Genomic DNA, 26,243 nt, shown 5'->3' on the forward strand with positions numbered 1-26,243 from the left:
GCGGGTGCAGTCCCGCGGGCGCCAGGGCCCATCCCAGAACCCGCAGAGCCGCATGGCATTGCTTCCGAAGTCCTGACTCTGAGCCCGTGCCCGTGCCCACCCTGCCGTCTGAGACCTGGGAGCCACGCACGGGAGCTCGGTGCACTGGCGCCCACCTGACCGGCAGACCGTGGAGTCTGAGGCCAGTGCAGCCTCGTGCCAACAGGGGGAGGATGTGTCCGGCGCAAATTACCTTCTAGTCAGCTTCTCTCTCGGGTCCCGACAGGCATCATGAGCACCGGCAAGTGTCCCAGAAGATCCCGTGAACGAGTTTGGTCCTTTCCCGTAAGAGAAAAAGTCAGCGTTAAAATATCTGCATTATTTCAAAACCTGTGCTCACGGAAAGTACACAGCCCACAGAGGAATCAGGCGTTTTAAGCTACGAAAGAAGAAAGCGAAAGCGCTTCAAATCAGACAAAAGCTCCATCAGTGGCCACTCCCTTCTCCCGTGGCCTGAGCCATCCAATCACTGCTCCCGGCGGCTGCCCAGCCCGTTGGGGACAGAGAAGCCAGCATAGGCCGTAGGTGGTAATGATCAAAAGTTCTGATCAGTAAGTTCACAGATCAGAGACCCACGAGAAGAACCCTCAGAAGAGGGCCTTGGGTGGGGAGCTGCAGAACTTTCCAGACACTCCCAACACCAGGAACTTGGCTGCAAGGTCACCGAGTACATGTGACCCACAGACTAAGACGTGATTGCACGACTGAAGTGAATCTTTTCAGGGCGGCTACTGCATTTCCCCCCGAAATAAATGGCTATAATTATTAAACAAAATTTTTAAACAAATGGGCTACCAAGGTCCCTGGGGTGGACACTAAACGGCAGGCACAAAATCGCCGCCTGCACGAACACAGCGTGAGCAGCACGGGGCCTGGGGGCCCACCTGCCCTCTGCGCCAGGGCTGCGAAGACCCAGAGGATGCAGACCGAAGCGGAAAGGCTCCGAAGAAGCTCATCTGCCCCATGACCCATCGTCCAAGTCGTAACACACGACCCGGGGCTGCCTTTCTACGTAGGGAGAATCCCCCTGAAAACCTGCCCGTGACAAGGCCGGCACAGCACCGAGAGCAGGGGATTGGACGGACAGACCACAGGACTGCTCGTCGCCAGGACGGGGCCTGCCGTCAGAGGCGCTGCTCTGCGATGGCGCGGTCCCCGCCCGCCCGCGGGAGCGGCTCCTCTGGGCCCTGCACCCACTCGCTGCGCAGGCGGAAGCGTTTCCCGGGATCACGTACAGGAAGTCACCTCAGCAAAGACTCAGAAGACCCAACAGGAGCCCACCTCTCACTCCAGCCAATCACAGCAGGCCTTCGGTAAACCATCTGCACAGAACTGTTTAGATTTTAATTGTAAGTTTTACTCATCTTGCTTGTTTCCAAAGTGTTGTATCTTTTGAGCTGTGTTAAGAATGGCAATGTTCCTTCCACTGGTAAAAACCAACTTTTCAAAATTTCCAGTTAATTAGATACTTCCAACTGACTACGTAGGAACTGGATCATACATATCAAACACCTTTCAGAGAACGCCAAGTGCACGGCTAGGCTGACCTCTGACCCCGCCCTGTCTGCACAGCGCCCAGTGGAAGGAACGGCAGGAGCGGGTCCAGCTGCAGAGCCAGAGTTGAGCGAGGGCGCGCGACTCGGCCAGCGAGGGGCCGGGAGCTCGGACGCGCTCGCACCCGGCGCCCGCTCTGTGCTGTCGGAGGGAGGGGTGTTCAGAGGAGCGGCACAGCGGACCTGCTCCCACGGCGTCAGGCGTGAGAGCAGATGTGGTTAGTGGTGTGACTGGAAGCCATGGTGGTTAGAGTGAGACTCGGCTACAGTCTCTACTACCCAACCTCCTCCTCAGCCGTCACAGCATTTACAGAACACCTAAGCCAGCTGCTCATGTGCTGCGAGGGGCTGAAGGCATCTCGCTCCACAATGTGCCTCCTTCCTGCCCTGGCCGGTGGCTGTGGGCCGGAGCGCCGTGCCTGCACCAAAAGGTGGGTTCGATCTATGGTCGGGGCGTGCGGGAGGCAACTGATTGATTTTTCTCTCTCTCTCTCCCTCCCTTCTTCTAAATATATATCCTCAGGGAAGGATTGAAAAAAATCCTTACAAGTCTTAAAGATATAACCTTCTAGATATTTACAACAGAAATTTGATAAAAAGATTAAATTTTGGTTTGAGTGACTCAACCTACACATTACTCACTGAGCCTTCCAAGTGGCTCAGCGCTGAGAAGGACCTGGCAGGAGCCACGTTTGACACGGGAGCCACGTGACACGAGCGCCACACGTGCACGAGCCATGTGACACGAGCCACACGTGACATGAGCCACATGTGACACAAGCCACAGGCCCGTGGGTTCTGATTAGTCCGCTCCCTCTGGAACTATCCTGAGTCCAGGGGCTGCCCCGCGGAGCCACAGAAGACTGCCCTCATTAAAACTGACAGCGTGGTCTGAGGCTGCGCGGCCCGCACGCCAATTCTGTGGCAGCACTGGGATGAGCCTGGAACTGAATCCTTAGAATTGTAGTTTAAATTCACTCTCAGTGCTGCCTCAGCAACGTTCCCTGAATGTGCACCGTGGCCTGGTCCGGCACAGGCAGGACCCCAGGCCAGCGTGTGCCTACGAGGTCTGCTGCCAGCGCCGCGGAGCTAGGAGGAGGGAGGGCAATGAGAGGAAGTGACCTGGTCTCGGGCCCTGGCCCTCGGCCACTGCTCGGGTGTCTGCTGCACCCCCACAGGCACGTGGTCCAGAGCAGAGAGCCCTGCTTACGTTAAATAGCAGAAAGCTAATGTGCACCTTGACTGTTAATAAGAGGAAATTATCTTTAGACACCAAAAGTGGGAAAAGGGCACATGTTCAACCTAACATAGCAATCACTCGAAGAGGCAGAGAATGAAGGCCAAGACCAACAGTACTTCACGACTGAGGAGGGAGGAGGCCTGATTGCTGTGGGGTGAAGAGAGGGGGTTTCAGAGTGCGAATCACGGGGCGAGAGGAGCAGACACTGCAATCGAGGCAGAGGGAGGTCCCCAGGCTGAGCCCACTGATCAGCTCGATTCAGACGCCCAGCGAGGTGGCCGAGACGGACCATACTCCAGCGCGTAGATGCCAAGGTCCAATCAGCAAGACAGGAGGGAGGACTGGCAGCCCCGCCCTTTACCTCTGGCCCTAGAGTGGCCGAGATGGTAGAAGCCTGCTGGCTGTGGAGGGGGCGGGGGCTGGCCTGCTCTGTGGGCAGTACTGTTGGCACTGGCCGAGGGCGGCTGGAATGAGGTGGAGAGAAAGATGCCATCGGAGGCCGGGCGCGGCTTCAGGTGCCCGCGCGACGTCCTGGCGCGGGAGCACTCATCCTGACCTGCGGGGCTCTCCTCCTCCTCCTCCTCGGTGTAGGCAACCAGCTTGGCGGTGTACAGGGAGTCGGGGGACAGGGCCTGCGCCTGCAGGGAGGAGGTGGTGCGCTGCGGTGGGGGGGGTGGTGCACCCGCCGGGGCGGGCAGGGCTGTGGGCTCGTAGCCCCGCGGCAGCGGAGGCCGGCACAGGGCCGGCTCCTCGGGCTCCAGCAGCCTGCGATCCGCCTCATCGTGCAGTCGGCGCCTTTCGGCCTCCAGGCGGCTGTAATACCCTTCTTCCTGTCGCCTCTGCAGGCGGGAACAGAAAAGTGCAAAGGTCAGACAAGGTCAGAGGGGACCACAGCCACCCCACTGGGCCTTGCGGGGCAGCAAAGGCTGATCAGTCCCAGCCCAGGGCCACACTGACGACGAATGAGAGTGTGAAGGAGGAAGAGCCAGGACAGAGACGGGTAGATCGACCGCAGACAGGCATCCCCTGAGTCTCACGCACACCTCCATTCTGTCTGGAGTCACTGGACATAAAACTGCCCACAGCACAGAAGGAAGAAGCTTCCCGGTGCTCCCGGGCCCTGCCTCCTGCTCCATCCCCGTCCCGTGACCGTCCAGCCTCTCCCTCTCCTCTGCTGCTCTAGGCCTCTGTCCCTCTCCTGCTTCTGTGGACAGTAACTTACCTGTCACTGAGGCATTTAGAGACAAACAATCCAGAAAGAGGCCCCCTGCTTCCTACACCTCATGCTCTCACTGCACCGACTCCAGTCCCGCCCCTCGGGGTCTGCCCGGCTCATCTCCGTCCCTGGGGGGGGGGGGGGGGTCAGCCCCGCTGCGAGCTGCACTGCTCACGCCCCAGAGCGCCTCTGACAAGCACGCCCTCCCGTTCTCAGTCTACACTCAGGTCTTCAGCCCCCGACAGACAGGAAAGTAGAGCAACAGCAACAAGATATTCAAATATATTTTGACACATACATTTTCTGACATACATCTGCAAAAACTCCAGATGACAGTGTTAAAATTATTTAAACATTAAAAAAGGTAACAGCACAGTTTTGTTAGATTGACAGAAGTCTTAGAACACAAGAAAAAGTAAGCGAGAAAGGCAATGAGAGAACAGAATAACCAGCCTTAATGAGAATGGTTAACGCTACAGAATGGAGTACAACGCTTTTTCACTTCACTCAACCGAAGAACGAATTTTGGGGACCTTGCTGGCGTCAGGATTAACGTTTTTAGTCCCCATTTCAAGTGGTAGTGTCCCCTACTGCCTCCAGACAGACCCCGCACCCACACCGCACACGTGCACACAGCACGCACACAGCGAGGGCACACACACCAGTTGGTCAGAGCCTCGCCTTCGGAGGAGAAAACCAAAAGCCAACGCCAGCCCCGATTTCTCACTCTATCTTCTTAGTCTACGTGGAGACATACTAAAGGACAATCTTTTTTTTTATTTTCTACACAAAATAGGTGTCCCGTTGGGTGTGGAATCAGCTCCAGGGGGAGCTCTGGGGCCCCCCGGGCCTTGGCGAGCAGCGGGCGCTGTGCCGGGGCCCCAGCACGCCCTCCTGCACAAGGAGCAGGTCTGACTGCAGGGCCCGAAAAGCCTTTGTTCTACCCAACGTCTTTCTGTAACAAAGCAACCCCATCGATTTTGGACTTTCTGTATAAAAAAGGTTATTCAGCTCTTCATGCTGCCACTCAAGCACAGAAGCAGTGCTGAAGGGAAGTGTCGGGCGCGATCGGCAGCGGTGGGAGAGCGTGGGCACAGACCTGCCCTCGGCGCCCACACGGAGCCGAGCCTGGGTGCCGCCTGGCGCTCGGGCAGGGCGGCGCGTGCTGGGGCAGGGAGCTGGGGCAGCATCACACACACAGACGGGGCCCCAGGGCTCCACCTCTGGAACCTAGTTCCTTGGAGATGACCTCTGTGAGCCATCGCCCCCGGGAAGACGCGGGGCCTCACTGGAAGCTGCCCCGGGACCCGAGCTGTGCAGACACGGGAGCAGGACAGGCTCTGGGAGGGCAAGGGCCTACAGAAGGCAGACACCCTCATCGCCTCGACTCTCCGGTCCCCTGCAGGAGTCCCCGTCCTGCCCGTCTCCCTCTCAGCTGTTAGGTCCTCCCAGCTCCTGCAAGTCCTTTCTCGGGGGGGAGGGGGCTCTGTGGATACAGGTCCCAGGACTATCGAAGAAGGGAGTGGAATAAAAACGCGATTTCCCATCAGAAGTCGTGACACTTGAGCTCCACCTTCACAGAAGGGAAGTGGCGAGGACGGCTGCCCCAGCACGCGGGGGCCGAGCCCCCTGCACGCCGACAGAAGCAGCGCCCGCCCCCGCCACCCCCCGCAGCCCGAACAGGCCGAATCCACCCTCAATTTAAGTTCAGCTGAAAGGACTGCTTGAGTTAAAACAACCCACACGTGGAAACCGAGTGGTGAGTCCTAAGTCCCGTGGCTTTCATAGCCGCCTGCTCTGTACCAGCGAGAACGGAGCCATGTCAGGGAAGGATCTCTTAGGAATACGAGTGTTCACAGGCTGTCTCGCTATGTCCCTGCTGTTCCCACCGCTCCAACTCGAGGTGAGCCACACTGAGCCTCATCACCTCCACGTAACAGCGGCCCCGTCAGGAACACAGAAGGCAGAGACGCGCAGAGAGCAAGGAGTCTGGAGACAGTTGAGGAGAGGCAGGGCCGGAGCGGGCTGGGTGGTCCAGTGGAGGCTGCGCCAGGCCCTGCTCCGCCCGCACACCTCCGCACGCGCCCTAGAGGACCATAACCTTTTCTTCAGCGTCCCGCTTGCCCCGCTCCTCCTCCTGCCGCAGCCGCGGGTCCTCCTGCCGGGCGCGCTCCTCCGCCTCCCGCAGCCGCATCTCCTCCAGCTGCTGCTGCCGCCGGCGCTCCTCGTCCTGTAACTGACAACACAGTCACCTTAGCTTCCTGGGGGCTCCTCGCAGACACACAGCACACACCGCGACACGCAGACGCACGCACAGAGCAACACGGACATGGGGTCAAAGCAGGGCTGAGAGACAACTCACACTGAGCGCGACAATTGCACGCGGCCGCCTACAGCCGTCCCCACCCACTGCCCGCCCAGGGACCGCCGTGCAGAGAATGAACTGCGCTCACACATCCCGCTCAGACAAGCACGGTTCTTCTACGCGAGTCCAGTCACGTCGCCCAGCTCATCACTAACAGACGCAAACGACAGACACCTCAAGTCGTGGCTCCGTGGGACACCCTCAGCCAGCCTCGTCCTTGTTCGTTTTAGTTCCCACACGAGTGAGGAGGAAGCCGGCACCGTGGCAGGTGGCGGATAAACGCCGGCCTGTGTGGGGCAGCCCGGGACCCATGAGCAGGGTTACAGTGCACCTGGTCGTGGGGACCACGTTTCTAGCATCTTCCCACACTGGCCTTTGGCCACCAGCTCCCTCTGGACCCGTCGTGGACTCCATGAGCTCCTTCCCTGCCCAGGAGGCTCCCCCCAGGTCCCAGAATCGATGGGAGCTGTGGGGGGACCCTCTTCCAACTCGCTTCTGCTACATCTGCCAACTCGCTCTGTGCTGCCTGGACGCCCATGAGGCCACTACCACCACCTCCAGACCACGCATCCTGTTTCCAGGAAACTGCCTGCCACAAGGTTCCGTCTCAAACCCATCACCTGCTCGCCATCTCCTCTCTCCTTCGCACCATTCAAGCCGTTCAAACCCTAAGGACCTTCAAACCTCGGACAGACCTTCTGCTGGGTTTTGGCTCCTGTACCCTCCTGGTCGCATTTCTCTGCGACTCACTGCAGCTGACACACCTTCTCTACAGGAACCCGAGGCTCATCCGCCAGGCGGGCACAGCGCACGGCTCCCCCTCCCCTTGAGGCGCTGCAGCGAGCTGAGCCCGGAGCCACTGAACCGGCCTTCTCTTCACCCTCTCTCCTGGGGACCCGGCTGGCAGCACCCACGGCTCACCCGGCCCGCTCCCCAGCTCGTGCCCCTCACAGCAGCGAGCTGAGCCCAAAGCCACCTCGCTTAGTCCAGCCACTGCCGGACCTCACACAACCCCTCAGGTGTGGTGCCATCTGTGGAGCTAGTCACCCCATCGAGTGTTCCCTTGGACGGTGCGTGCATTGTTCTTTAAACAAACCCAGCCCTGGCTCTTGTGATTTGTGGGAAGGACACTGTGTCCTGGTGGGGAAGCGACAGGCCCGGCCACCAGGCTGCTTCCTGTCACACACAATGACCATCTTAGAAAGAGATTAAGGTTCCACCCACGGCAGAGCCCTCTAACTTCCTCGTCAGTGCAGTCGGGGTGAGCCCGGGGTGTCAGGGTGCAGCTCTCGGGGAGTTCTGCAGCAGGAACAGGAGCTACGGATAAAGAACGAAGGGGCCCCGAGGAAGAGGAGGCGGGGTGCCTGCTCCAGGGGCACCCGGGCCTGTCACCCGGAGCTCCCTGCAGGGAGTGACCAGCACAAAGGACGACAAGAGCACCCCGACAAAAATAAAGTGAAACCGCAGCTGATACTGAATATCGGACAGGAAAGTGATTTACGGAAGGAAGTAGCCTGCATCAGTGCAGCAGCGGCACTTCTGCTCCCCAATCAAAGCACAGACCCGTCCACGGTACACTGTCGGGCCGAACTGAGAACGGTCCTGAGCACGAACACAGTGCACCTCGAAGAGCCCACCAGCACTCGGGACAGGAGTGTGATGTGAAGGTGTCGGAACGACTACAATTCTCGAAACAACGTCCGAATGCTCCCTACAAGCCTGCACGCAGACGTTCTCTTAAAAGCCCTCCCTCCTCCACCGGCGGGAAGGAGCCGGTGTGGTCCCGGGGCTGCCATGTAGAGTAAGGCCGGGGTGCCGGCCCCCCCTCCCCCGCCCCCGTCTGCTACGAGGCTTTACACAGTGTTTTTGTTTTCAAACCCCAGGTGGCTTTTTTCCTCAAAGATGGGCAGCTTTACAACTGTCCCCAAACAAACCCCAGTGACAGAAGAAAACCACATAACCCTTATTTAGGCCGGAGCTCAGGAGCGGCAAGTCCCACGGTCAGAGCGGCTGCGGGAAGGCCCCGTTGGAGGAGCACGTCTAGCGGTTCCGGCCAGAACCCAGACGGCCCAGACTGCAATGACCTCAGCGAGGAGCTGCTTTGGCTGCGAAGTCACAGCGCGGACACAGCCCGACCCCGTTAGCTCTGCTGGCCGCCCGACGTCTCACAGGCACTTTCAGGTCGAAGAAGGAGGATGTGCAGCTGAGATGTGTGTGTAACTTTATGCCTCAAAAACACATTCCCTTGTACCTTTAATTTACACTCCACTTTTGGACATTTTTCCTAAAAAGACAGTCTGTTGATAAGCATTGCCCCTAAGACACCTCTGTCCCCTGCAGCCTTTTGCCACGCATCCCCATCAAGAGCACTCCCCGCAGACACCTGCTCGCCTCGGCGCCTGCCAGACCTGGGGCAGGGCCTGCCGGACCTGGGGCAGGGCGCGCAGCTACCAGCCGAGGGGAGAGGAGAGGACGCTCCTCAGGACAAAGCCACTCCTGGGCAACCTGCACGGGATGAGGTGGGAGGCCTCCCACCACAGGACGGGCAGAGGCCATGCCCCTTTGCTTAACACGTAAGAAGTCTTCCACCAGGAGCTGCGGGACTGTGGCTCCGCGGCGGACACCCTCAGCGGCGGAGGCGCGGCAGAAGGACCCGGGCAGGTGGCGCGGCTGAGGGCCCTTTCAGGGCGACTGTTTCATTTCCACAATCACGTTAATCTTGTGGTCTGACTCCCACACACACGGAGGGCGTCCTCCTAACTCCCGGAGGAGGCGCCTGCCGGCCCTCGGCCCTTCGGCTCTGAGCTCGGGGCGGGCCAGTTCCCACTTCCCAGGTCCCTCAACCTCAACACGCAGAAGCCAGCCCGCCACGTCCCCTCCTTAAGGGGCAGCTCTCGAGGAGGTCCCTGCTCATTCCCGCTTGAAGCTTTTAAATTTTGAGTCAACCCTTCCGTGCCTGGATGCTCGAGGATGCCCGTTCCCACAGCTGCACGTAAGACCCGACAGGAAAGCCGCCAGGAGGGTCTCGCTGGGTTGTCCCAGGAGGAACCGCAGCGCCCTCATGTCTCTGAAAGATGGAGGGGCGTCAGCGAGGGAACCCTTCACCCGGCAACAGGACAAAGCTGGCCTGGCCACGGAGAGCCCATCAGCCACGTACACTTCTCGCCGAGGGGGCGTCCCTAGCAGTCGAGTTTATGAGCAGGCGTCTTTGCGGGCAGAAAGAGCACCAACAGGAACTCAGAAAAACCTGGTGAGAATCCTGACTGTGTGTTGGGAGGGCTGGCCCATCCTACCCAACGCCCGGGGCTGCTGGGAAGGAGGCGTGGCCTCTGGGATCCCGGCATCAGGGAGAAGGGCCAGCTGCCCTGCAGACGTGAGCCACGAGAAACTACAGGGACATCACCTTCCACCCCGAGACGCCGTGAAGAAGGGCCGACGTGGGCATGGGGCGAGGATAGGACACAGCCCCGGAGGCTGTGGGGACTCGGGATGTCTGATGGCAGGGACGTGCCGGGGCTCTGAGGACTCGGACAGGTGACGTGCTTTTCAGGTTCGCTGTGGCTGCCGCGTGGAGATCGGCCTGTGAAGGGGACAGAGGTCGAAGCAAGGGTTCGGGAAGGGGGCTCCTGCGTCACTCAGAGACAAGTCACAGGGCGTGCAGGTGGTCAGGTCCTGAGAATGTATCAGCAGAGAGAACCGTGGCTGAGGTCCTACGGGACGGAGCAGCCAGCAGAATCCCTGCCACGGGAGGCGGCGGTGGAGCGGATGGGGGAGGGGACTCCCTCGTGAGCACCCTGAAACCTGGAGGGTCCGTGTGCCCTGGATGGAAGGAGAGTCTGCACTAGAAGTGTGAGCCTCAGCACCAAGGAGAGAGGAAAACGTACCTCCTGAGTCTTGTACAAAAGTGCGGCTCAGAAAACACCCCTTCCAGCCACGGGGGGCCTTGGCTGGAGGCACTGACTCCCCGGCTGTCTGCTGGAATCTTGGGAAAGGCAGGCGAGGCGGCCAATTGGTGAAAAGGCCATTCAAGTCAAGCCTGAGCTGTTACTGGACACGGGCCTATCACTGAAAAGCTGGTGAACAAATGCTGATTTAAAGCCGATACGACTGCCTGGCAGATGGCAGACGGGCAGCTACGCATGATGGGCACTGGTGACCAACGCCAACACCACACACCAAGTCGCACAGAATGGACGCTGACGGCCGGCCCGGCGCCCCCGGGACGGCACTGGGGCAGCCACGCACGCTCACTGGGGTCTCTCACGCCAGCAACCGACAGTCACACTCTAGAGTGACTTCTGAACGGGCAACGTCCACACCGCTCAACTGAGTTTCTAGCAATTCAACATCGAAACCTACTTCTGATGGAACAAGAATGGAATGGATTACTCTTGGCAAACGTTTTTCTTCTGCTCATGTGTTTGTGACTAGTAAGAATACACAAAATCAATTTTATGACTAAAACTGAGAAAAGGTCGAAACCATAAACAGTTACACAAAATGAAAGGAGAAAAGCAAAGAAAAACTAAATGTCAGAACAGTCAAAGGCATGCTCAGAGTCACGACTACAGGCTGGTCAGGACCCGGACTGCAGCTACTGGAGACACAAACGCCACCGAAGGAGAGGGAACCAGGACAGGAGGGAGGGACAGGAACGAGCACATACCAAATCTAGAACAGAGATTGCGGGCACAGCAGTCTGCTGCAGGTGGCAGGGAGAGAGAGAGGAGGGAGAGAGTTAGGTCCGGCTGTCCCACCACCAGCGCGCCTCGCTCTCCTGCTTCCTGCTCCTGAAGGGCCCGTGGGAAGCGAGGGGCTGCGGGCTGATCTCTGGTTTTCAGAAACTAAACACTGCGATTCGTGACTAAGACACACGGTAACTAAAAAGGTTAAAATTCCCTCAGCTCTTACTTGGAGACCAAGGTCTTAATCTCAATATAAAATCAGTAGTAAATATGCAGATGCCTCTAAAACATAAGAAATGTTCCGGTATCACAATTCACAGAGGCTCAAAGCTGACAGGCCTTCAATGAAGAAGTCCGTCTTTACAGAAATATGTAATTACTGACCCGCCTGCCACGTGTCCACTAGTGACAGTGGCCGGCCGAGGAAAACGCCCCGTGCAGGCGCCCGGCTGGCGAGTTACACCGCAGGCCAGGGCCCTCATGCCCACCGCCACCAGTGCCGTGAGGCAGCACCGAGGGCAGAGTCACTGGAAGGAAACTTGTGCTGACAGTTGGAAAATGCCAATCAAACAAGGTAATAGTTAGCATCGAGGCCTTCGTTTCGGAAACATTCATGTCACAAGAGGGGCTCCACCTGAACTCTGGGCAAAGCTGTATGCACCTCTGGCAAGGGCCTGCGTGCTGTGCGTGTGTGGGAGCGGGCTAGCTCCACTCCACGCCGACTGGGCCGGAGGGGGGTGGACGTCTCACTGAGCCACTGCTTCAGACCATTTGTATGGACAGCACCAAACGAAAGCTGGATTAGAAACAAAATCCAAAAGACAAAAGGACAGGTTCTCGGCTGTCTTTCCTCGGAATAGGCAGTGCACGAAGGAAAACCACTCCAGCCACCAGCCTGAGAGGGCCACCGGCACTCTCTGTGAACCGTACCGATCCAGGCCTCTGCCCGTGGCTCTTGCGAGCGGCTAACAAAAATCCTCAGAGCTGGCGTTTGGCAATCTATCGCATGTGACTAACATGCCTTGCTCTACTCCTCATGCGTGATGCGAAAGCCACAAGTGAGGTGTGCATCTGAAGGAAGGAATAAAAGCCAGCTCGCTCTCAGGCATGGTTACTGCCACTGCCACTCGCTGGCTAATGAACACCTGCTTCAGGCTGTGACTCCCACGGGGAGCCTGCTGCTGGTGACGAAGCGAAACCTGGCTCAGGTGCGGAGTGGTGTCCTGCTGCCCGCCCCGTGCTGCCTGCCCGTGAACAGGCCTGGCGGCTCTCAGCCCACTCGCCGCGGAGCCGAGCAGCGAGGCAGTCTGTGGGCCCACAAAGCCCAGCCGCTCACTACCTGCCTAAGAATGAGTCCTGCCAGCCCCTCATCAAGCTACTGGCTGTTCCCTTACTTTCTTCACCAAGTGTCGGAGAAGGTAAGTTTGCTTGTTAAAGCTGAAGTCCTACTGGGCTGGCTTCACACTATTCAAAGGGCATGCCTGAGCACTGTCAGCCCGTCCCCTGGTCCATTTCTAGGGGCCTCACTAGCATCCTCCCCGCCGCCCCGCTGCGCCCCTTTACCCGGGCTCTGCGCTCGGCCTCCAGCCGCTGCGTGAGCAGCATGGTGTCCACGTCCTCCTCCTCCTCTTCGTCGTCCTCGTCCTTCTCCTTGGACTCCTGCAACCGCTTCTGGAACTGCCACTCGAGCAGGAGCTTGCGCAGGCGGTCGCTCTCCTCGGCGCTGCGCTCAGCCTTGCCCTGCAGCTCCTGGATCTCCCGGCTCAGCATGTCCACGATGTGCAGCTGCTGCTGCTTCTCCAGCTTCTCCTTGGCGTCGCGCTTCCAGGGGTCGGGGGACAGGCTGTCCCCTGAGGACAGCTCCTCCTTGCTGACGGTGATGTACTGCAAGTCCCTGCGCTCGATCGTGCGGGGCTGCTGCTGGGGCTGCAGCTCTCGAATGACCGTCTCTTGGGGCCTCTGCAGCGTGGCCGGCTTTTCCGGCTTCATCGGCTGCACAGTCACAGGAGAAAAGGGAGCAGGGTTCAGCGACTGCGTGCGCATCTGGCCCAGCTTCCTCTCCTGCTCCCGGCGCTTCCGCTCCCGCTCCTCCTCCAGCCGCGCCTTCTCCTTCTCGTACCAGCGCTGGTGCTCCTCCCTCTTCTTCCGCTCCGCGGCGGCCACCTGCGCAGACTGAGGTCCCAGCTGGCTGGCAGGGGGCGGTGGGAGAGGCAAATCCATCGGGATCCCGTCAAATTCGCTGGCATAGTGCATGGGAGGCGGAGGTGGCGGTGGGGGCAGGTCGGTGCGGCCAGGCTGGGGGACAGCTGCTGGCGCGGGCTGCCCCGTGGCGGGGGTCTTCCAGCGCCCGGGGCCACTTTTGGTCAGGGTGGATGCAGGCGTGCCCGGCTTGGACGCGTGGTCCAGGTGCTCCTGGCTGGACGCGCTGGAGCCCACCGAGGAGCTCGGGTTCATCCACAGGTCGCTGTCGGACTTGCGGTCCATGGCCGCCTCCACGCGGTGGTGCTCCAGGTGATAAGCTTTGTCTTCCCGAAGCTCCTCTTGGGAACGGGTCACACGCTGGAAAAAGAGAGGAAACTGTCAGGTCCCAGCCATTGTCAGAAGAAAGTACTGGACATTCATGAACTTTTTGTCTCAGGGAGACGTTACTGGGCCGGGGAGAGCGCAGAGCGCGGCTGAGCCTGCCCGTGCCAGTGGCCGCCACAGTGTCAGGCGTTCCCGTGAGATGCTCGCCCTGGTGCAAAGCAGCAGCTGTGCCTTCTCTGCATCGCTGGCGGGAAGTGAGAGGCAAACACTAGGCACCCAGCACGGTGCCTGTCCTCCTCCCCAGCCCACGGCACATGCCCTCCTGGGTGCCAGCCACGGACTGGCTGCAGGGCTGAAGGTGTTTAGCTTGCTTATGGGAACAGCAACAGACATTCCTTCTCGGCAGTAAAACTCTCATTACTACTGGGAGGGTCAGAACCCCACAATGTGGCCTCACATGGCTTCTGAGTCCCAGTGCTGACCCCTGACCAGCAGTCCTGACGGCGGACGCAGGAGCGAGCACAGGAGAGGCAGGGAGCCGCGGCGGGACAGACAGCCCCTGGGGGTCCGCAGAGCTCACACCTGCCGGCACACACCGCGCAGCAGAGGCAGAAAGAAGTCCTTTCTCAGGACCGGTCTGAGGTCTGAGAAGCATCATGCCTAAAGCAGTTTAATCCAGTGAAATGCCTCACTCTGTGTCTGAGTCAAACATCCCCTGTCCTGTCAGTGAGGAGAAACTGAAGATGCAAACCTGGGAAATAAATGTTTTCTTTCCTTAAAAAACAACCCAACAAAATAAGAACTATCTCTTTAAAAAGCAGAAAAATAAGATGTCACTTGAAATAAAAGCCTGAAAGGAAAACGGAACACTGACACCAGCTCGGAAACAGTTTCGTGGTGAGTGGGCGTGCAGGCCCCGCACAGGGCAGGCACTGAGGACGCCGTGGGGGCCGCCTCACATCCCCTGCGGCCTCTGCACTGCCTCTCGTGGCTCCAAGTCACTGCTTTGCTGTCTTAGACGCCCTCAGCCCCGGTGCGCGCCCCCCCCCCCCCCCCCCGCAGGCCCACCATGACCTTAGTCCTTTCCTTGTCCACTGAGAAGCACGTGGAGACCCGCCCTGTCTCCCGACCTCCTCTCTGAATTATCACCCACATGGGAGGCCAGAGCGCACGAGCTGCAAACTGCAAACGTGAGGCTCAGCCTCGCCCCTCGCACACGGGTGGAATGTGGGGACTGTTCCACGCACCCCACGCAGGTGTCCCCAGGGCTGACAACAGGCTACAGGAACAGGGCCTAGAACTACTTCTAGTTCAAGGGGACCTTGCAGAGTCCTTGTCTCAGCCGACACCCAGTGCCCCAGGCTGAGGGGCGGGGGGGGGGGGGGGGGGGGGGGAGGGGACAGGCTGCTGGGGGCACCGCCCACCTAGGAGGAAGGGGGGACGGACCCGGGGACGTGACGAAGCTTGTGAACACGCGTGACCTGTGCTGGGACCACGCCTTGCCCTCAGAAACGGGCCATCCGCACCTTCCTCACACCATCTCCTGTGACAAAACCTCCCTCCACCTCCTCGTCCTTCTCGGCTCAGCTCAGAGCCCATCTCAACTCTCCAGTAACCCCTGACCCTGACCCTGACCCAAGAAAGACGCCGTCGAAGTCACTGTCCCAGACACACGTGTTACAGAGCCCAGGCCAGCGATGTTCAACCCTTTTCGTCTCATGGCACACAAATTAATCATAAATTCTGTGGCACACCAAAAAATACACTTTTTGCCAATCTGACAGAAAATACATGTAATTTTGATTCCTTCACACCGGAAGGCGATCATGTTGGCTGCTGGAACAGAGGTCAGAGCCCTGACTAAATAGTCAGGGACTGCACTTTGTACAAACGCGTGTTGCTCCTGTTGAAAACCGCGGCCTAGACCGCACCTGTTGTTAAGCACACATGTACTTTCTTCTCCCAGTTATCTCACAGTGCAGTTATCTTTCTACAGAGAAGAGCACATCTGATAATGCTCCCTCACTGACCTGTGAGCCACAGCTATTCTCTACTGACCTGGACGGAACCGAGTTCCCGAGCTTTTCCCTGAGGTCTCCCATGTGCCTCCAGCTGCCTTTGCAGCCAGAAAAGCCGCCAGCTCTTGACTGCCCTCCCCCGACTCCGGGTTCCTGCACCCCCCACTCTGGGTTCCTGCACCCCCGCCACTCCAGGTTCCTGCACCCCCCCACTCCGGGTTCCTGCACCCCCCACTCTGGGTTCCTGCACCCCCGCCACTCCGGGTTCCTGCACCCCCCCTTCGGGCTCCTGCCCCCCCCTCCGGGTTCCTGCACCCACACCCCCCCCCGGGCTCCTGTACCCCCCCACACTCCAGGTTCCTGCACCCACACACCCCCACTATGGGTTCCTGCACCCACACCCCCGCCCCACTCCGGGTTCCTGCCCCCCCCCCTCCCCGCCGCCACTCCGGGTTCCTGCACCAGCCGCACAGCCAGGAGGAACAGATGCCGCCGGCAGGGCTGCTGGACAGAAGGCCCCAGGCCTCAGGTGGCGTCTTCACCACGTGGAGGGTCTGTGTGGGGTCTACCGCGGGGAGCACGTGTGAACCCCTCCCCACTAACCTGCGCCGCAAGGCTGGGGTGACTGCCGTCCACGTGCACGTGCGGCTCCTCCTCGTAAGCGGACCACTGGCCGTGAGGAGGAGGAGGAGGAGCCCGGTCCTGGGCCTTGGAGGCGGGGAAGGTGAAGTACTCCCTGGTGTATGTCTGCGTGGGGATGGGGTAGGCCTCGGGCCGCGGCGGGGGCGTCTGCTCCTGCAAAACGCCATCGAGGAGGAGAGGTGAGCGCTGCGCAGCTTGTGCGTGGGCTCCCATTCCCAGCAGTCACAGAACAGAGTACAGACACTTGGAAACGGTTCAAGATGAGACGTGCTTGATCCGACACTGAGAGTAATGGAAAGCCCTTACTTGGCCCTGACTTGTTAATTCACACTGAACCTAAGAAAGGAGTCCTAGGAGCTACAGGGAACACTGATGGGGGTCAGTCCTCGCTCAGGCCGGCTGTGAGGGCGGCCAGGAGAGAGGCGTGGAGGAGGGGTGGGCTCTGACCTCCGCGCACAGGTTCCCGGTGGAGACGGACGTGATCTTCGCTGCCGTCCCAGGGGCGTAGGCGCCTTTCCCTCCAGGACTCGGAGGCTGATCTGCGGGGAGAGTCAGGACAGAGAGGTTCCGGCACCTGGACAAGGTGCTGCCCAACGAGAGTGCCTAGGGCTCCCCGGGGCCTGCATCTGCACGGTGCCTGGCACAGGCTGACAGGCCCGGGAGGGACTCCTGCCTCCTGACCAATCAGAGCCCAGAGCACAGCCCACCACAGACCAGGACTGGCACGCGGTCTCACGCTGCTGCTTTTTCTTGTGAACAGCCCGTGACGGGTGTGAGAGCCACCTGGAGAGACGCTGTCAGTGCCTGCCTAGCGCAGCACTGAACCAGAGGTTCCCAACTCAGTGATCATTTCATTCCACAGTGAAGGAAGCAGAGCTGCCTCCTCCAACGGGACCCCGAGTGGGCCTGGCGAGGGCTGGCGTGGCCCAGGAAGGCCCGGCGACTCTTACTTGCCACGTTGGGGCTGGAGCGGTGGTCGGCTCTGTTCTTCAGCAGCCGGTCGTCGCCGGGCAGCTTCCTTGGTTCGCTGTACTCCGCCCAGGGCAGCGGAGGGCTCTCGGGCGAGCCGTTGGGAGCGGAATTGTTGTAGAGCTCGAAGCCTTCACTCTTTGGTCGGGGTTTTCCTGAGCCTCGGCGATCTGACACTGAAAGCACAACAGGCGCACAGGGCATCCTCTGCTCAGGGCACTTTCACACCCACTCACTTTTAAAAGGAAGATGAACATACACACATTCAAACTCCACAAGTAACACTTGCTTTTGTGGAAGAAATAAGATGGTTTTTTGTAAGGATAAAATCTTTCTAGAGAATCTTTGAAAGATGTTCAAATAAAGTAACACTTAACTGACATTAATGGGAAAAGGTATGCTTTCAAAGCTTATTTTCTCATAAACTTGCCTGTTTTAAGTAACGAAACCAAAGTAACAAAATCTGTTTAAAAGTAACTTTTTAAGAAACAAATACACTCCCCCCTACTTTTAAAACATTAATTCTTCTAACCACTCAGGAAGAACATCATCACAGACATCCTTCGATGAGCCGTTCCATCTTTATTTTTCAGTTTTGCTAGCTTCTTGCCTGGTGACCCTGATTTATTATCGGCTTAAGTTTCCCCTCTTGATTTCTAACTCTGCCTAGTTTGCTTCTTTGAAATGACTGTCAACTGAGAAATCAGACAACCAAGATGTTAAATATGAAAGCAGTAGACAATAGGCTGAGGCAAGGTGTTTAGTCCAGCGCATGGTTTTAAGACCTCTTTTTGTTGCAGTGAAACAGCAGGTCCAGGCGCTGCTGCCACGGAGAGAGCCCCGCCCCGGCCAGGCGTGCGGCCACGCAGTTAGCAGGGCGGGTCTGACCGAGGTGTAAAGTACCGATGACTTAAAGCATCGTGTGCGTCCATGCTTTTTCCTGTGGTTTCGGAACTAACTCCTTTGATAAAGACCTAAACTGACATTTTTATTCTGAGGTGCTTGATGTAGCTACAAAACCATGGTTTCCACCAACAATTCCTTCTTCAGACACCTGGGCTTTTCTACACCTGACAACAGCGTGTCCTGTATCAGCACGCAGCACTGAGTCGCGGCCCACGCTCAGCACTCCCGAGGGGAGGGGCCTGCCTGCTCTGAGGACCACAGCCTGTGTCTGCCCGCAGAACTGACCCCCAGCGCTCACTCGGACTGGGCGGGGCCTGGGAAGGTGGCAGGGCTCTGAGGGGACGGAGACCGAGGAGTCACGCTGTGGCTCGCAGGTCCACATCGGATCCTGGCTCCCGCAGGGCCCATCCCGGTCTCCTTCTCTGTAAAACTGGACACTGGACGGAACAGGTCCTGCTCGTAAGGCGCTTGCCCGCGGGAAGTGTCCAGCAAGCCTGCGGTTGGCCGTCACCCACAGGAGACACACCCCACCCTCGCCCAGGCAGTGCTTACGCCTCTGCATCATCGGGGACGGCTGGTTGAGCAGGGTAGCCAGGCCATGATAGATGGCTCCTTGCTTCGCCACTTCCAGTGTCACCACAGAGCTTGTCCTTGTCATGAGCTCTGCTGCCCTAGGAGGAGAGCGCCAAGGTGAGGAGGGGGCGCACTGCCCGCTGTCCCCGGGCGCCTGGGGTCAGAGTGCCCGCAGCCCAGCCGCGGCTGCGAGGGTCCTCAGCCTCCGCCCCTTTGTAAGGACCTGCACTCCCGCCTCCATTATCCCAGGGGGGATGCAGGAGCATAGAAATCTTAGCAAGTGTTACGAATATTTTTTAAACTTCACAAAAACTGCTCCAGACTAAAATACATATTTATATTTTGCCAACACATGACATGTCATGTATACTAAGAGTTTTACACTTAAACAGGTGAGGGTAAGGACACAGCTTTTTAGCATTATTTTGCATCTTCCAATTCCAAAATTTAATGTGAACCATCCCTACAAATGTTAGCATTAGGCTGAAAGCAAACACATAAACGATACCTTTCCTGAGAGAGTCCTACCAGACTCCGCCCGTCCACACTGAGGAGCTGGTCCCCCGCGGCCAGCCGCCCGTCCTGTGCGCACCGAGCACCCGCGTCGAGAGGGACAGCCAAGGCCGAGGGAGGAAGGGAAGTCAGTGGTAAGTACACTTCCTGTTTGTCGGTTTTCAATAGCAGTTTTTAATGTTTATGACTAAAAATGCCAGTGGACTATCTCTTATTGTTTGTTAGATATGACATATGAAAATTCACATCTTTAAAAGTTATACTAACCACATCCGCAGCACCTCCTTTTACAACGGACTTGACATAGATTCCAAGTTTATCTTGACCAGCACCCTGAGCAAAAACAAGGTAAGAAACACTGCATTGAAAACACGGGAAGAAATGCAATGCTCACTGAAATAAAGCAAACATAAAGCATGCACACAGCCACTCCCAAAGTCCTGGTTCTAGTTTCCACGTGAAAATTAGAACCATAAACTATACTAGTAAGATTAACATTCTACTTGGTAACTAAAAGAAACAGGAAATGTACCTATTGTATATTTCCAAATGAAGAAAAGTTACTCCTAAAAATCCAGTCAATTATGAATAAACCAGCTGACAGGAGACTGAACCAGACTGAACCCCACAAGGAACTAAGGCTGGTGATGGGCAGCCACAGGGCACGGGAACTAGAACCCACTCTCCCGACACAGGCAACCATTTCCCACAAGAGCAGCGACCTCCGCTCGTTACCCAGGCCCCTTACACCTTTAAGGTTAAACCAGACAGACTTCTCACGGCCACGCAGAGGGCCTGGTGAGGGCCGCACAGAACACACGTGGTGGCTCAGTCGAGGGCAGGTGCTGGGCTGCGAGTAAACACCGGCCGGAGCAGGGCCTGCCCCGGAACCGGGCTGCGCGAGAGACGCAGAAACACGCAGCTGCTCCCAGGACCGCCGCTGTCCTGCTCGGGCAGCACGACCAGGATGAACAACTCGGACGATTCCGGGGCCAAGGGAGCGGCTCCACGTGGAACGGCACGCGGTGCCGGCTGGCACTGGCCTACAGCTGGGCCGTTTCCCAGGCACAACCGCCCCAGGGAAAGATGTGTCATGAAAGCAGAACACAGGACGGCATCACAGGAAGTTATGAAGACAGTGATTTCAACAAATGCCTTCGCTGGACCATCTTCCGACGATGCTCGACGACATGATTTCCACTTGAAACGCCCCCTTTCCCATTAGGTCGCCGTGCCGGTTGGGAGAGTGCCCAGCAGGTGACTGAGGGCCTCCTGCTCTCCTCGGGGACACCGGCCCGCGGCCCGCCCTGCTGCGACCCTCACACACCCAGGACACGCTGCTCCGGAAAGCAGTGAGAAGGTCTCCCCTTAAGACAGCATTCGGCGTGGGGTGCAGTGTTTCCGATTCCATGTGTGCACACTGGCTGGCGGTTGAGTCCATAAAAGCTCCTGCCATATAAGCTAAAATCAAGTGCTCCCTCCACCGCTCCGACCCCAGGGTTTCCATCTGCTCACCGCCAACACCTCTGTCTGTCTAGGTGTTGACAGCGACCGGCCCTCCCTGCAGACCTGCCCAGTCCCGGACACCCAGCTGCCCACTAGACGCCCTCCAAGTCGCGCCCCACTTCTGAGAACACGATAACCAAGTGCAACCTGTGGTCCCTGCACGGTGCTTTTGCCATAAAATTAAAAACAAAGAGCAAAATACAAAAAAAAAATCATTTTGATACTTGGCAAACTTGTACTTTTTTGTAAATTTGAAATCTCACCATAAAAAATACATACTAGTAGCAGGCACTTAATAAATGGCAACTTTCTCACGCAGCATGTCACCTAGCAAAAGAGCAATACACATACGTTCCACCTCAATTCGCTGTGCCAATCCTGGGCTTCCTCGAGCTCGGGGCCGAGGACACACCACAGGACAGCACTTGTAAAGCACCCGCCTGCTCCCATTGGTTACCCTGGGTATTCCTGCATCTGTGACCTAATTAACTATCTTAAGAAGCACATGCTATACCTCCATGGGATCTGTGATTACCTGCGAATGCAGCAGCTCAGCAGTTCCACGACGGCCTCACCCCCCGACTCTGCACTAAGGCCCACCCTGCCCTCAGCCCCGCGCCTGCACCAATGGGCGAGGACCGAGCACCGGCTCAGGGAGCGCCTGTCTCAGAGGCGTTTCCTCCACGCCATCAAAGGGGCCCCGACAACACCTCCTTCTTTCTCTGTAAATCCCACAGGGCACCTCCTTATAGAAGTCTCTGAGGCCGGCTTTTTAAAAGGTTCTAGAAGCATCCTTTTTCCTTCTGCTCCGTTTGACCAACATAAGAGCAACGCTTCCTGAACTTCAGAATACAGAGGTAGTCAAACCCCCCCCCCCCCCCCCGCAGTTTCGCTTCCTGCAGTTTCTGGCCCCGTATTCAACCAGACTCAAAATACCACATGGAAAGTCCCAGAACTCGACAATGCGGAGGTTTAAATGTGCCCGTTCTGAGCAGCACAAGGAAACCTCGAGCTGCCTGCTCCGCCCACCTGGGACGGGACTCATCCCTGCGGCGGGTCTCCACGCCACCCCACCGCCCCTTCCGCAGCTGCCACTGTTACACACTGGTTGTAAGAGAGAGACCACATTCACGCACCTTTCATTACAACATATCGCTCTATTTTATTACTAGTTACGGTTGTTACTCTCTTCCTGTGCCGAACATAAACCCAACGTCATCACAGGTGTGCGTCCAGGAACACACAGCCTAGAGAGCCTCGCACGGCGCTTGGCCAGGCGTCCCCGGGGCCTGGGATGTGCCTTTGACAAGCAGCAGCAACCGCACCAGGGTCAGGTCAACGGCACTCACGGGCTCTTCACACAGCCTGCTGCTTGGTAACGTGACCCTGTCCTTGTAATTTAGATAAAAACAGTAAGCAAGCTCTCCTTCACTCCCTATTTCTGACATACTTTGTAAGATTACTATTAATAAAGAATAAAATCTCATTCACTTGGACAAACTATAATAACAGAACTCTTTCTTGTCGCATAATACAGGCTGTCCCCCCAAAATGTATGCACACTCTAACAGGTTTTTTTTAAAACAGCTCGATTTTTAAAATGAAATGTATTTTGATAAACACTTCCTTTATAATGAACTATTCGGTGTTGTATACATTTTGGGGGCGACCCTGGAGCATGGTGTAAGGCAATGAGAACAACGCCCTGGTACACTGCTGGCCTACACCCACACTTTAGCTGCCTATAGCTGCTCTCGCCCCCCAGCTCCCTCGGGAAGAGGTCAGCGCCCCACCACCGCCAGCTGTGGCTGCCGGGATCATGCCCTTCCCTCACAGCCGCGTCTCTCCGATCAGGAACCTCACACCTGAGGGTAACTATGAGGCTCGACTATTTATAACCACTCTATGCTTTAGACAACTTAATACATGACCTTAGATTGAGCAGGCTCCGTATTTCAATAACCGAAAATCCTGTAACATTTCTGAGCAGGTAATTTGTCATACTACATGCATGTGGAACTTAATAAGCCAAGTTCAACCTTCAGGTAAAACTGACCGTGTGACACAGACACCTGACAGCATCCTCCCAGCCCCGCCCTTCAGCAGGCAGAAGCTGACAGTATACATTTCGGAAAGTTCTGGCAAAACGTGGCCACTGTCCTGCTGACGGAGCTGCTGGTCTGAGGAATGGCCCCCCCGGAGCGCAATCCCACAGTGCGCGGCACCACCGCCCCGCCACCTCCGCCCCGGCAGCCACGCTCCTGAACCCACGGTCAGGCACAAGCTCTCCCTGGACACCGTGCTTGATCCAGACCAGGCTTCGTGTCCCCATGCATTCTTCACACAAAACCTCTTTCGGATGTCATGGGTCTGCCCAGATCCTCTCAGCATCGGTTCCCAGGCTCACCTGCCGCCACCTGCCCACCCACTCACCTTTCCCACGTCAGACAAGAGCTCCTGTTCCCCGGCTCTCGCCCTCTGCCCTGCCCTCCGGCGGCCTGCAGCTCCCGGAGCCTCTGCCTGTGGGCTCACCAGAGGCGCTCCAGGCCTTACTTGGCACACAGCCCCTGTTGGAGGAAGCCCAGAGCTGAGCGGAACACACTAGCGGGTTAGGAAGCAGCTGCTCTGTTCATTATGTGCACTGGTAACGTCACACTGGTAACACTGTAAAAAGTTCGTTTAAACGGTTAGAAATTCTAGCCCGGCTGGCCTGGCTCAATGGTTGAGTGTTGACCTATGAACCAGAAGGTCATGGTTCAATTCCCAGTCAGGGCACAGGCCTGGGTTGTGGGCTCGATCCCCAGTGTGGGGTGTGCAGGAGGCAGCAGATCCGTGATTCTCTCTCATAATTGATGTTTCTCTCTCTCCCTTCCTCTCTGAAATCAATAAAATTTATTGAAGTAATTCTATTAGTTCCTACTTATATATACACACAATTAAATTTCATCTTATGGTAATCCTACTCCTTTTCTAATTAAGAAAGTTACAACATCTTGCTGTTACATGTCCACGTATCATCTGCCACGAACCAAAGGGACATGTGAGCTCCGTGAGCACCGGCCGTGCCGACCCGGGAATGCCCTGCAGCAGCTTTCAGATGCCGCCGAGATCCTATCAGGCTGCTGCCCGTGCCGGAGCCACCAGGCCACCTGTCCGCCTGAATGTGTATGAGCAGTAAAAGATACGCCCCGATCTCAGACTCAGTGTGGAAAAAAGAATCTAAACTAGCTTCTTAATGCACATTCACTACATGTGGAAACCCTAACATTTGGACATAATACATAACATAAAACATTGCAAAATGAATTTCCCAGTTTCTTTTTTTTTAAAGATGGTAACAGAAACTGTCATGACCGTGTTGCTCATTTCCATGTCCACGGCCAGGCTGCTCTACAGCTGCCGCTAAGCAACCGGGCGCAGCAGTACAGGACAATGGCGCCGCTGGGTGAGCAGGACCTCACCACAGCACAGCACTTTCCGGCAAGACACACCCCGATTTCCAAACCCGGGAAGAGAAACCAGTCATTACAACTGGGAACACAACACAAAAAACACACAAAGGCTACATAATTTTAAGAATTACTTGCCTGAAGCTATCTAAAGTGGGGTTTGAAAACCTTGTTGTATTTTTGGTGCATTTATTTATAAAAGTGAAAGAATAAGCACAGTTCCTCAAGTCCAACTCCCTTTTTAGGAAGGGTCTCCTGGAAAGCAGTCCCACATCGGAAGGCCCAGGAGTGAGCCTGGTGTGAGGGTGCCGGGTGGGCGGCGTGCCACGCCGTGTGGCCTGCCCTGCCCTACCTCCGACGGCCAGAGCGCAGAACCCAGCACGCTACCAGCAGCGCAAACACCTGGTCCCCGTCCTGAAGAAAAGCTGCTAAACAAGACAACCAAGACTCCTGCGTGTGAGCATGGTATTAAGCACACGATGCATGTTGCCACTGCTTTTCCTTCCTTTGAAGGTGAAGGAAGGGGTCTGAGAAGCAGAGAATGTGAGAGGAGAGAGGACTAGGAGGCAGTGAGGGAGAAGGGGCAGAGGGAGAAGGTGAAGCAAGAAGGGAGAGGATGGCAGTCAGTTACCAAGAAAAGGTTCCCAAACAGAACGACGAGAGGCCCAAGCGACAGCTCAGGGCTGTGCCTCACGCTTCCCTGGACCAGGGAGGAGACCCACCTATCCGACCGCCTGCTGTCCGACGGGACCCGCTCCGAGGAAAGGCTGCTCCTCACCTCTGGGAAGACTTCACAGCTCAGGCCTCCCTCCCACACAGCGAGACTCAAAGGGAGGGGACCCAGGCGGCCAACATTCCAGGGCGGACTCCAAGGGAGTGTGGGCGTGGGAGATGACGAACACATCACAACATCATGAAAACACGGTAAGAAACAGCAGCAGCAGGAGGAAGGAAGACTGCGGCCGGAGCAGCATGAGCTCAGCCCTATTGTCTCGGAGGTGGAAATGCCGGGTTAGAACAGTGAGTGGCGGGGCGACCCGAGCACAGGGCACCTGCACTCGGCAGGAGGTCAGAGCTCTGCCCACCGCTCCCTCCTCCATGTCTGAGCGGAACTTCTCGTCAGACCGACAGTTCTGATTCATCAGCTGTTCCAATTCAGACTTGAGGTTAAAAACACTGTCTGACCCCCTCTCCAGTAGGAACTGCCTTAATTCTAAAATCGTCAATTTCAGAACTCATTCTCGGTACACTCCGCCCAGCATGGGAGGTGCGTGGGAGGCGCTCCGACGGGCGCGAAGCCGGGCAGGCCGGAGCCTGATGCCTGTGGCTGGGCTGCAGGCCCAGCTCCTTCATGTTGAGTCCCGGCATCTATTACGAAACAGAAGACATTGCCACATCACCCTCTCCGTCTCCATGAGACGAAGGACCTGGACGAGACAGCAGACTCCTAGGCTGGGTCCTGAAGACGGGCCGCAGGTGCGCGGACCCCTGAAAACGAGGCCAGCTGCTGTGGGGGCGTCACCAGGGCGAAGGCCCAGTCTCCCAGGTTCTCAACGCGACCTGAGAACCAAAGGGGCCGACACCACGCAGGCCCGGTGCGCCCACCGGCCGAGCGCTCACCCCGAGCCTCGGCTGAGGGCAGGGCGAGGCCAGAGCGGTCGGAAGGCTCCCTCACGACGGACCTACAGGCAGCGCGGCGTTCCGAGGCCACGTGTGAGCGCTGGCTCGGCCTCAGCGCACCCTCAGTCCCTCTGCTCCTGTTCTGAGACCGGCTGACTCCACACTTCAGCCCACCTAGCAATGAGCACTGAGGCCGTGACCATAAAACGGCAAAAACTTACTCTGGTGTAACCTGCTATTCCGCTTTTAGAACTAAATTATAAAACGTCGTGTTCAGACTCATGAGCAACAGTCCTGCAGGCGCCCGTCAGCGCACAGCCCCGGCCGCTCCCTCTGGGCCCCGGAGAAGCCAGCAGCCAGCACACCCGGGCTGGAAGGTACCGGTTTCCTGACTTCACTCTGAGAGGCTCAGCCACGTGGCCA

General features: G+C 57.5%; 1 protein-coding gene across 15 annotated transcripts in view; it reads right to left on the bottom strand.

Moving 5' to 3' along the window:
* The window catches only part of AFDN (afadin, adherens junction formation factor), a 98,314-nt gene that overhangs the window by 2,150 nt on the left and 69,921 nt on the right, over positions 1-26,243 (bottom strand). For 9 of the 15 annotated variants that reach the window (XM_079779932.1, XM_079779931.1, XM_079779930.1 and 6 more), the window contains 10 exons: positions 19,513-19,578; positions 19,241-19,314; positions 18,712-18,830; positions 17,235-17,429; positions 16,732-16,823; positions 16,246-16,437; positions 12,662-13,657; positions 6,150-6,284; positions 3,194-3,671; positions 233-317 (listed from right to left, as the gene is read on the bottom strand). In XM_079779932.1, coding sequence (XP_079636058.1) covers positions 233-317; positions 3,194-3,671; positions 6,150-6,284; positions 12,662-13,657; positions 16,246-16,437; positions 16,732-16,823; positions 17,235-17,429; positions 18,712-18,830; positions 19,241-19,314; positions 19,513-19,578 — 2,432 coding nt within the window. The other 6 variants (XM_079779924.1, XM_079779926.1, XM_079779925.1 and 3 more) reach the window with 4 other exon arrangements.

This window comes from Cnephaeus nilssonii (genome assembly GCF_951640355.1).
Source record: "Cnephaeus nilssonii genome assembly, chromosome: 9".
Taxonomy (NCBI): Eukaryota; Metazoa; Chordata; class Mammalia; order Chiroptera; family Vespertilionidae; genus Cnephaeus; species Cnephaeus nilssonii.